We start from the raw sequence: 12,203 nt of genomic DNA, 5'->3' as shown, positions 1-12,203 counted from the left end.
AGTGTTCTAAAGATCTAAATCACATAAGGAAGTCTCTTCACCATCTAAGATTTTCGGAACCTATAAGATTAGCATATTTAATGTGGTTTGGGAACAAAAGTGAAATTTTCATGTTCTGCACGCTGTCAAAACTCCTTACCTAGATCCTCTACAACTTCCCCACCTTGCTAGGGGACTGCTAGTGCCACCAGCATCACAGGCCCTGGGTACTTTTCTGATGGGTAAATGCTGTCACTTCTCTGCAGATGTCATGGCTTTCTATAATGTTTATCAGGAGCTTCTCTTCATCATTCAGTTTCTCTTGCTAACCCATTTTGTTGCAGAAATTGACTCTGCGTCTTTTGGTTCTTCAGGAAAGTTCTGGTCTTTCTCTCTATCTGCCAGAAGTTTAGGATTTTAAAACGGCCATTAGCATCTATCCCAACAGGCTACTCTGCAGTCTGTGAAGTCCTGTTGTTCTTGCTTCACCAGGCATCTTCAAGTTACCCAGAAAAAAAAACAAAGTGTGTGTGTGGGGGGTGGGGGGGGGGATGCGTTTTCCAAGGTCCGGTTGGGTCTCCGCCATAGTGATGACTTTCTCCTGAAACTTTTAGAACTCTCTTGTAAATCTGCTAGGGTCGCTGAGGACCAGGCGTGCCTGGAATAGGACAAGAGCCTGGGGGCTGACAAGGACAAAGGGTCGGCTCTTTTCTACTCATGATACCTACTTTCTCCTCGCTCCAACTTTGCCGAGAGTGGTGAAGTGACCTCTTAGGCTGGTCCCACGAATCACCCGCCCCAAGGATGAACTTGCACCTCCGGCCGTCCGCTCCCAGGAGGGGAGGGAAGGAAAAGCCGGGGAGCGGGAAGGAGGTGGGGCCGCCCGGGAGGAGGCGAGGGAAGTGGGGAGCCGCAGGGAGAGAGCTTCCGAGGGAAAGTGAGAGGGGAGGGCAGCCCGGGCTCGGCACGCTCCCTCCCTCGGCCGCTTTCTCTCACATAAGCGCAGGCAGAGGGCGCATCAGTCATGCCCTGCCCCTGCGCCCGCCGCCGCCGCCGCCGCCGCCGCCGCCGCCGCCACTGCCGCCGCTCAGCCCCGCGCGCACTGGAGGCTCGTGCGCCGCGGCGCTCCCGGGCCTCGCCGCCGCCGCCGCCGGGCGCCCCGCCGCCCCGCTCGCGCCACCCGCACCGCCGCCGCCGCCTCTCCCGCAGCTCCCACTGTGCGGCTCGCCTCACTTCGGAGAAGGGGAGGGAGGAGAGGGAGGAAGGGGACAAGGGCTCTGGTGGCTCTGGAGGAGTTGAACATTACGGGGTGTTTGGGCTTTCCCCCCCTCTTTTGCAAAAGGCAAAAACAAAAACGCGAACCGAGGAGCCGTCCTCCCTCGCCCTCGCTTCACCTCGCCGGCTCCGAATGAGGGGAGCTCGGATGTCCGGTTTCCTGTGAGGCTTTTACCTGACACCCGTCGCCTCTCCCCGGTACCGGCTGGGAGAGCGACTTGCAAAGTTGGGAACGCAGAGCCCCGGACCCGCGCCCGCCGCCTCCGGCTCGCCCAGGGGGGTCACCGAGAGGAAATCGGGGGAAAGGGGACGAGGAGGGGACTTCAGCCTCGCAGGGGCGCCCGCGCCCCCACCCCTGGCCCCGCTAGCGGACCGGTCCTTCCACCATGCACTTGCTGGGCTTCTTCTCTCTGGCGTGTTCCCTGCTCGCCGCTGCGCTGCTCCCGGGTCCGCGCGAGGCGCCCGCCGCTGCCGCCGCCTTCGAGTCGGGACTTGGCTTCTCCGACGCGGAGCCGGACGGGGGCGAGGTCAAGGTAAGTGCGCGGATCTTGTCCCTCTGGGGCCGGGACCGGGGTACCGGTCGGCCGCGGGCCGAGTTTGCTGAGAACTTGCGCAGAAGAGCTAAGCGTGTGTGTACCCCTCTAGCCTCGTGAAGGGGGGATCCAAAGTTACTGAGCCCAGTGCACGCTCCTCGGAGAAAAGTTTTTCTTCTTTTTAAATAGAAAGTTATTACTAGATAGGAAAGCAAGTTACAGAAGCGGAGGGCCCTGCGAGGTATCTGGTAATAAGGGATCAGAGTTTCAAAGGGGTCTCCGCTGGCGCAACAAGGGGGTCTGGAACTCTGCCCAGTTTGAGTGGCTCAGGAGAGCAGTTCATTCTGGTCGGGAAATGCTCTTTCTTTCCCTGACTGATCTGTGGGGCTCCAGACAGCATCTGGGGCAAGGATGACCAGTCAACCGAGTCTGATTTTCCTGAAGTGTTCATAGTATGCGGAGCACCGGCGCCGTGCGCTATTTTGGAAAGAGTGTAAGGGAATTGAGGACCTGGGCTTGAGGGCTTGAGACTTCAGGGTTCACTTGAAGTTGGATCAAACTTGACTTTTAATCGGAGGTTAGAGTCATTTAGATCGTAATCAAACAAGATTTATATTTTCAACTTCATAAACTGCTTTTCTAAAATCTGGTCATGAGATACTAAAAATTAAGTTGTCTTTTTGTTGTTTGAGTCATTTTATTTAGTTTGCTTTTAAATAAGAGGTGTTTATTCCTTTGCCTAAAAGTGTTGCTAAGATGCTTTTGAAGGCATTCTGATATTTAGAAAGGAGTTAGGATGTTTGTATCTGCCTCTTACTGCGCTCTTCCGAAAAATATGTTTTTAACCTAAAAAGTTCATAACAACGTGTTTTATAGAGATCTTGAACTCCTGAAGTTTTGGACTCCGCATACTATGAGATGTCTTACTTTAAATACTTGCAGTACCTCTAGCTGAAACTAGACTGCAGTGGTTTATTTCCACTGATGACAAGTTAGAAGTGCCAGTGGTACGTTGCTCTCAACTTTCAATTGACTTTTTTGATGAACATATACTGAATGTGAGAAATTAAGTTGTCTTCCAGTTATATTTTGAGATACACTTTAAGACTAAGAAGACTAAGACTTAAAATTAACTATTTTGCTTTCAAATTTTGGGAAAAATTAAAATGGAATTTGTATTTTGATAATTGAAGTCAACAAAAAATTTTTTCAGTGAAATCAATATACATTAAGTTGCAAAACAGTGCATTATTTGCATTGCAATTCAACACAAATACATCACTACAACTATAGTAATGAGAATGTCTTTCTGTCTTTAAATACCACAAAAATGTAGCATTGGACCAAGTAATGCCATCTGTAATTTGAGTCCTTGAATTTTGTCACATCTATTGACTTTCTGTGTCTGCAAGCAGTCAAACCAATTTAAGTATAACTTAGCAAGGCAACACCTCTCCATTGCCTATGGTAACTTACTTTGATTTATAGTAAGAAAGTGTGATGCAGTATGTAAAATGAGAAGCACTTCCTGATAAACCAGTAGCCTATATGAGAGTCACTAACTGTGGGTCAGTCATGAATGAATGTTCTGCAGAGGTGGGTGAGGAGGGAGGGAGGGGGGCCTGTTATGTATAGGTATGGAATGGGAGGGTAAACATAATTTATTTTAATTTTCAAAATTGTCTTTATTGGTGAATTAATAAAGTTTTCCGTTCGCTGAACGTCTGTGCATTTTTGTTGGTAATTGTTGCTTTTCATATTTAACCATCTCTTATATTCTGTTTGGTGAATTAGGACTGATATTCTGTATGTGATATGGATTCTTTTCTCACACCATGAAACATAATTTTAAATCTATGAGTTCCACCTAGCAGTGTATTATCACTGCACTAAACTGTTCCCCAGTGGCGAATATAGCCTTGACAGGCTATGTGTCATTAATGCCTTCAGTAAAACTGTTATGTCCTTGTTGTGCAACTTGGATGTAACTGATCCAAAGACTGATCCAAAGACTCCATGTCTCTCCCTAGTGGTCTGTCTATATAAGCACCTCATTTAGATGAAGGCATGGTAGAACTAGGGGGAACCAATTGTTAATTTTCTATGAATAGTAAAATCTAGCATGATATTTCAGAAAGTAAATAAAAGATGCCTTATATACCAGATCACAATAGGTGCAAATTTTTGGTAATTAACACTTAACTTAGTAATTTCAAAAATATTTTACTAATATGAAGCAACTCACAAGCTATGAACCAAAGCTAGCCATCCAATCCTTTGTGTGGTCCCTAAAGCCATACAAAATGTTGCAGGCAAAATCATAAAAGGAATCAAGATCTTATTTCTTGACTTTTATTTGCATTTAGTAGGTTCCCCTTTTTTAATTATTGGTGGTTGTATGATTTAATTAAAAGTCCTAAAATGTTTCTCTGAAAGATGTTTGTATAAACTGTCAATGTCAGAAAAGTAAGTTAAAAGTAAAATTAACTGGATATGATGGGGAAAAAAGAGGAAGCGTTTGAATTTTCATCAAACTAAAGAAAACTGCAAAACCTAGAAAAAGCATTAGAATGCTAAATCTAGTGATTTGCAATAAGAGTTTAGGTAGAGTTCTCTCTGGGTGGTTGGATTGAGTTTGATTTTAAGAAAGAAGTCAGTTTATGACAAAAAAAGAAAGAATTACTTCATATGAAGTATATTTATGGAACTTTTACTCCATAAATGTAGTGGATTGTATGGGAAGTATGAATACCTAGATACCTAGATCAGGGGCAGCATTTCTCAAATTACCATCTGTGTGCCAGCTCCAGCTGCATCAGAATTCCCTAGGGTTTTTTTTTTTTTTTTTTTTTTTTTCCCCTCAACCTGATACTAAGCAAATCTCTTGGCTTGGATCTAGGAATATACATTTAAAATAGTATCCTAAGTCATTGTCATGCACAATGAAAGTATTATATGCACTTATCTATGATGTGCATCAATGACTAATTTCATTTGTTATATCATATCCATTATATAATTGTTGAGTTTGCAAAATAATCTATCAGGTGTGGGCATAGTAAAAGACTTATGCCATTTTTCCTGTCTTTGCGGCATTAATAACTCAAAATAAAATAAAGATTTGTGAACAAAAATACTGTGAAATGCATTGCCCCTTGGTTAGGGAATTGGTACCAAAGCACTGTGTGTGTTCTAGTTTGGATGAGAGACTCATCAGTGTGGTCTGGATTCTCTGGGAACCTTGACCTGAGAACAGAGCTTGAGTTGTAACTTGGATGTGAATTTCCAACAGACAGTTCATCGAAACTGGAAGTCCATTTGATCTCTTGAATGGGATTAGAAAATGAGAAGACAAGTAGAACACTTTGACTGGAGCTGAGGGTTGGATAGGCTAACAGTGAAAACTTAAGTAAGAATAACTTAAGAGACATGTTATGATTTGGATGTGAGGTGTCCCCCAAAAGCTCACATGTGAGACAATGCAAGAAGGTTCAGAGGAGAAATGATTGGGTTGTAAGAGTCTTAACCCAATTAGTGAATTAATCCCTAATGGGATTAATTGAAGTGGTAGGGTGTGGCTGGAGGAGGTGGGAATTGGGGCATGGCTATGGGGCATATATTTTGTGTCTGGAGAGTGGAGACTGTCTCTGCTTCCTGATGATGTGAGCTGCTTTCCTCTGCTGTGTTCTTCCACCATGATGTTCAGCCTCACCTGAGCCCTCAGGAATGGAGCCGTCCTTCTGTGGACTAAGACCTCTGAAACCGTGAGCCCTCAAATAAATGTTCCTCCTTTAAAATTGTTCTGGTCAGATGTTTTAGTCCCAGCAGCGAAAAAGCTAAAACAAGACATAATTAGGATCATTACTGATTTGGGCCTGAGTTAGTTTAAGCAGTCTAAACTTCATGCTATGGGTCAGAGAGGGATAATCATGAGCCAGCCGACTGAATAACATAGTAAGAAGACTCTTGAAATTATTCCTCGGATTGATTAGAGGTCATTAGAACTTTTACTGGTGGAGATGGTCCAGTTAAGAAGCAACAGAAATAGTCTAAATGGGAAGTGATGAAGAGTCTGAGCAGAGTGTTGGTAGAGGGACCAGATGATGGAGCTGTTAACAAGAAAGAAGCCATAGATCTGGTGACTGACCAACGTGAGAGTTAAGGGAGGTGGGGAATTAACCCTGGTCTCAATGTTTTAATCATAGGAACATGTTAGTTCTACTCGTAGAATTAGGGTATTTCAAAAAAGAGACTGGTATTCATGGATGGATAGTGGATGATGACAGCATTCTTCCATAAATCATGTATTTACTAGACAATAGGACATCTTTACAGAAACAAAGTAGACTTTACAAATTTACATTCCATTAAAGGGAAATAACTATCTAGGATCAACAGAACATGAACTGTATAATATACTTAAAATATTTGGGAATGTGACAGGTGATAGGAAAATTCCTATGGGAAAATTAAAAGAATGCCTGTCCTGTTATCCTACATTAAAGATGAAGAGTTAAATTTTGTTTAAGGAGAATTCCACAAATGTGCCTGTAATTTTTGGTCATTTAGTTGGAGGCCTTTCTGTGCTTTGTCTTGCAGTACTCATCCTTCTACTAGGTAGGAATCCCCCCCCCCCCCCCCCCCAGCAATCAATCTTTAGAAAGGAGGTTAAAGGAGGTTCAAGATTAAGGAAATGTGAAATGATTGTGGAAGAGGAAACCTTTAAACTGTTTTTGCTTCACTGTACAATTTATGTTAGAGGCTCAGAGTTTGACTTCCTAAAATCCCCTTTCTGAGGAGGGGAAAAGATTGTATAAGGGAAGGATTGGATCCATGTCCTTTTCCCCGGAGTATCTGATTCTTTAATAGCTGGCCTATAACTGCTGTATTTATAATTTTCCTCAAAGCGTACAGTTAAGTGTTTTTGTCAATCTCCTCTCTTAGATTTCTAATGTTAGTTCAAGTGATGCTGGCCATATGTGGATATGGACATAAAAAGCTCAGTTCTGTCACTTTGGCTTCCACTTCTTCGTATTTCTTCTCCTGAACCGGTCGCCAGTTTGTCATGAGATAGTATCAAAACTGCTTCAGGAAGCCGTTAACTACTGATCTCAGTCAAATATCTTTAAGAGCACTGGGTTGAGACTGGCCTATCTCACGTAGCATGATATTCTCCAATTTCATCCATTTGCCTGTAAATGCCATAATTTTATCATTCTTTATGGCAGAGTAATATTATACAAATGGTATGCCTTTAACCCATGTACAGACAAACAACATGTATCCCATTTGTTTACAATAAAAAAATAAAATAAAATAAAATAAAAAAAAGAGCACTGGGTTGCTCTTCTTGTCCTTCTAAATTTATTTGAGAAGAGTGCAGAGTGGCAGATTTGAGGTTCTTGAGAAGGAGCTCTTGGCTTCCTTGTTTTCACTGTGGGCCTACCTGGAGGCTTCTCTCAGCTCTTAACTGGGGGACACAGTTGCTGGTGTGAGAAGAGGGAGGGAGACCCTTTTGTACCCCCAGCACTATTCTTGCCTTCAGCAGCTCCATGAAGGTTCAGATGATCCCCCAGGTACCCTCCATTCCTCTGTATATTGAGAGTCGGAGTTTAAATAATGAGCTGCAGCATCCTAAGTAGCTGCCTGTGCTATGCACCTTGCTAGGGTCTTCCAACTTCATTTTGTTTTTCATTATACTTCCATGAGGTATAGGTTAGGTATCATTAAGAATGATGGATCTAAGACTCAGATGACTGAACAACTATCAAGGACAGTTTTTGTTTTTTTCTTTTAAAAACACTTTTGCAACATTGAGAGAACATTTTAGAGAAATGTGGTGATAGGTTTGGGCCTTTTGGGTTGGTGAAAGACTTATGATCTATTCTCCTTTCAGCTCCTCTGCAGCTCCTTCCCTGCACTTTGCAGGAATGTGCAAGAAAGCAGAGAGAAGTGTATTGCTCAACATGTAGGACTCTCCTGTGAAAGCTGCTTAGGGCCAGATTCCCTATAATGGAACAAATGACAATGAATGTGGACTTTCTTCCAGACTTTACCACATGCTACCCCTTTGACTAGAGATAGATTGTGAATGACCTGATTTATGGGAATTATTGAAAGAATAACTCCTTAGCTAGGAGCTTAACGTGAATTTCTGACAGTTATTAAGCAGTTTTTCTAAGTTGCGCTAATGTAACTTCAGTGAAAGACTGTAATTTTACCTATGCCAAATGACCTTTCACAAATAAGTGGATTTGGAAAGAAAGACTTTAGTTGGCAGAGTCATTACACCTCTGCAAACTTCTGATCATACACTGTTTCATCTTTTTCCAGTTACGATATTCCTGGCAGACATGCATACTGTAGGCACTATATTGGCCAACCATTTGTTAAACGTACATATTGGTAAGTTCACATTTGTAAATTCACATTCAGGTATCCTGGATTTTTTTCAAGTTAGAAAAAAAAATGTAAGCGGAGAATTTTGAACAACGAGGGATGCTAAAGAGTTTGATAAATAATGTAATTCTAAATTTTAACATATAAGTATGTTAAGTATGTCTGTGAGATTGTTTCTTCTGAAATTTACTTATGGAAATTGTTTGAGTTGCTCCTATCCTCAATTTATTTATTTTTTCAGAGTTTATAGTTTAAGAGCTCAGAGATTGTGTTGATTTGCTTTATTGGGCATCCATGATAGAAGGAATCCAGGAGGTATCTTAAAATACATTTGGCTAATGGTTTCCTACTGTTTCCTTATACTGATAGTATCCTTGGGGCTTCCAAGTATTGGAAGGGATCTACAACCCTTTTTCTTTTTTTTCTTTTCATAATTATGAAATCCAAAAGCTCATTTCCATAAATTATTTGGTGCTATAACACTAGCCTGACTTGACATACTACTGTTTATAATCTTCATTTATCCTATAAGTTTAAATATTTCTAAACTTTTTTGAAGAAACAGAAGCATATTTATTTATGAGATGTTGCTATAGATCCTGCTGGTTGGGGGGTGTTGAATATTAAAGTGCGCACACACTGGGTTACTTAAAAGTTCTGGCATCCGAGATTCAGGTACTCCAAGGGTTTAGGATTAGTGTTTGGATTGTAGGCCTTTTGTTTTCTGAGGCCTTTCTCAGGGACTGGATGGAAGGGGGAGAAAAAGGAAATTGAGGACCTCAAGAAGGAGGTGTTGTAGGTGCTCCTAACTCTCACACTGTGTCCATTAATACCACGTTTATGTGCTTACCAATCCATATTCTCATATTTAAGTCTCCTTCAATTCAGGGCACTGTAATTAATTCTCATTAATGGCAGCTTCAATTCAAAGCAGGAAATTATAATGTGATGAGTGATGTAAAAAAATGTGGAGTGGGTGATTCTTGTCAATAGCAAGTTTATGATCATTTTTGAGAAACACCAAATTTACTAATTAAAAATGCCATAAATGAATTGAACTCTAAATGCAGGCCATATAAAATATTTTTGTGAAAGAGTTTCATGAGTTACCATCAATTGTAGGGTAGGCTTCTGGTTGTGGCTTGGGCAGGCCTGGTAGAAGTGAGGTGATACCAGATTAAATGAAAAAAAAAAAATGAGTAGATGCTGATGACAGAAATGGGGAAGGGAGGATTGTTTTGAATATTGAAAAGTGACAACGAATTACAAAAGTAATAATGGTGTTTAGAAACCTGGGAAGGGACCCTTTCACTGAAGAGTCAAGATCTTTAAGGGAAACAGGACATTGTGGAGTGTGAGAATCCAAAGAGCAACTCTGAGTTTGGGCTAAAGCAACAGGACCATCACAGATCCTTGAATATGACACTCAAAATGGGGTCTAAGAAGTTTAATTTGAGGGCTGGGGAGATAGCTCAGTTGGTGAAGTGCTTGCCTTGTAAGCACAAGGCCCAGGGTTCAGTCCCCAGCACTGCAAAAAAAAATTTAATTTGCTCAAAAGTGTCAAAATAAACCAACTAGAAGCCATTTTAATTCTGGGTTCCATGAGTCTATCAGTGACTATCTTTCTCATGAGTTCCATGACCACCCACGTGTGGTATTTGAACTCCTCTATATGCCCCTGATTTCTGATGATTACAGTGGTGATTACTTTTGACTCATGTAAACACCAATTACTCTGTGATCTGGATACATTTATAAAAATATTAATAACAGACAACTTTGCTATCATGATTTGCATTCCAAACAGAGCAAGCAGTATAAACAGTGGTCATGCTTAGATACACACACGCAAACACACACACACACACACACACACACACACACACACACACACACACACACACCAAACATCTTTCACCTCTTAAGAGTTCTTTAAACTGGCAACCATGGGTTATGTGTTCTTTCTTGCATGGCTAAGTATTTTTTGACAATTCATTGAAACCAAACGTTAAAGAAATTTCTGAAGCGTACAAGACTGGATTCTCCACACTGAGGTATAAGTCAACTGGCAGTTAAAAACAAAGAGTTAATCCTTAAGTGTCTTAGAAATTCCTTTTTTGAAAATTTTGCTTTAAAGTTCTTTAGTCAGCTTTTGTGTTGCTATGATCAAAATATCCAACAAAAACACTTTGGAGGAGGAAAAGCTCATTTGGGGCCTACAGTTTCAGAGGTCACATTCATAGATGACTGACTCCATTGTTCTGGGCTTGAGGTAAGGCAGAATATCATGGTGGAAGGGCCCAGTGGAGGAAAGCACTCAACTTATGATGCAGTGAGGAAGCAGAGAGAGAGAAGAGAGAAGGGGCTACAGGAGGATGCACCCTTCCAGGGCATGTCCCCAGTGACTCACCTCCTCTGGCCCTGCCCCACTTGCTTATAGTTACGAGCCAGTCAGTTCATTCAAACCAGGATGGAATGATTGGGTTACAGCTCTATAATTCCATCTTTTCACCTCCAAACATTCCTGCATTAACAGGAGCTTTTGGGGGAAACCTCATATCCAAACCAAACTGAAAGTATTCCTGCTAACAGTAAAATTAGAAAGACAGGGTGGGGAATAAACATAATAAATGGCTTACTTTGTATCTATTGTTATTAAAAAATTTAATGTAGAAAAATTTACTTCAACTCTAGACATCTAGTAGAAAATAGATATACTTGGAAGAGGAAATATTCAGATGTCAACCTTATACAAGGAGCAGTACTGAAGCATTTAAAAGGCGTACTTCTCTTTGAGTTCAGCTTCAACACTTGCCTATGTTTGGGTATTTAGAGAGGAAATGAATATCTTGTAAATCAGAAAAAATGTGCTTTGTGACTTCTGTAGTTTTAGAGGATTTTTAGATCTTTATTTTGTAATTTCTTTTTACCATCTAGCTTGTCACCACTCTTCCTTTTCCGCATCGGTAAAGAATGCATTCAGTCATGAGTGGTTAAGGCTAGCCTTTTCCTGACTTCAGATCCTATGTACTTTATATTACCTATGACGGTACTTGGAAGAATAATCTTTTTTCTTTTTTTGCTTGTTTCAGTTATATAACTGTAGCTTGGTTCAGTGACATAACTGTTTAGGTAGAGATGCGGTGTGGTGCTTTAGAACACAGGCGCTGAAATACTTTCTGTTTTCACAATCTGGGTATATTCACATCCTGCCAGTGCTACTTACCACCTGTGTGACTGTGCACAAACTACTTAGCTTCTTTGTGTTTCTTTACATGTAAAATGAAGACAGTAATTAATGCCTACTTCCTAAGATTGTATGGATTATGGTGTACATTTATCTTTCTAAAAAATTTTGTTATATGAATAGGATTCATTATTAGAAAAAAAAAAATCAGCATGTTCCCTTGGTAGGTGAACTAACTGATTCTATAGTACTTTGCAAAAGTAAGTTGTTACATATTTTTATTATAAGCTTACTGATAATTTTTCTGATTTCTAGAATAAGAGGATATAGTATTAATGTTTGATTTTGAGGCAGTTGGAGGAAATATTGCATGTTTAATCATTCAGTATATGGAGGCTAGATACATATTATAGTTGTTTAGTGCATGAGTTCACCTGTGCTGGGTACCTGGGTTTGTTCTTGTCCTGGAAGGTGTTAACTCTGGCCATGGAACACCAAACCAAGCAATCTAGTATAAGGGGCATTACCTAATCACCTAAAGTGTTCATACTTCGATCATTTGCGTATCACTGATAATGCCAGATAATTACATATGAACTCATCCTGAATGCATTCAAAGCTTAAGCACTTTTCAGATTTAAAATATCTGTTGATGAAACATGCTGATGTTGCTGCTTCAATATGTAAACATTCTCCCATTCTGTTGAGTCTTCTCAACAGAAATATATACATTCTAAATTTACAATGAAATCATTGCAGAATACCTAAAATTTACAAATAGCCTTTCATTGAAGAATATTTTTTTAAAAAGAACTTTTAATGGTAGAAAG

The 12,203-nt window shown here is 40.9% G+C and overlaps 1 protein-coding gene across 1 annotated transcript in view; it reads left to right on the top strand.

The window, feature by feature from the left end:
* The first annotated feature begins 1,115 nt into the window (after positions 1-1,115).
* VEGFC (vascular endothelial growth factor C) overlaps positions 1,116-12,203 on the top strand; it is a 116,929-nt gene continuing 105,841 nt past the window's right edge. Inside the window, exon 1 of the mRNA XM_079141036.1 lies at positions 1,116-1,787. Coding sequence (XP_078997162.1) covers positions 1,641-1,787 — 147 coding nt within the window. The 5' untranslated portion in view covers positions 1,116-1,640. The remainder of the gene's footprint in view (positions 1,788-12,203) is intronic.

Source organism: Sciurus vulgaris, assembly GCF_902686455.1.
Source record: "Sciurus vulgaris genome assembly, chromosome: 5".
In the NCBI taxonomy this organism is placed as follows: Eukaryota; Metazoa; Chordata; class Mammalia; order Rodentia; family Sciuridae; genus Sciurus; species Sciurus vulgaris.
This window is presented reverse-complemented; position numbering and strand designations above follow the sequence as displayed.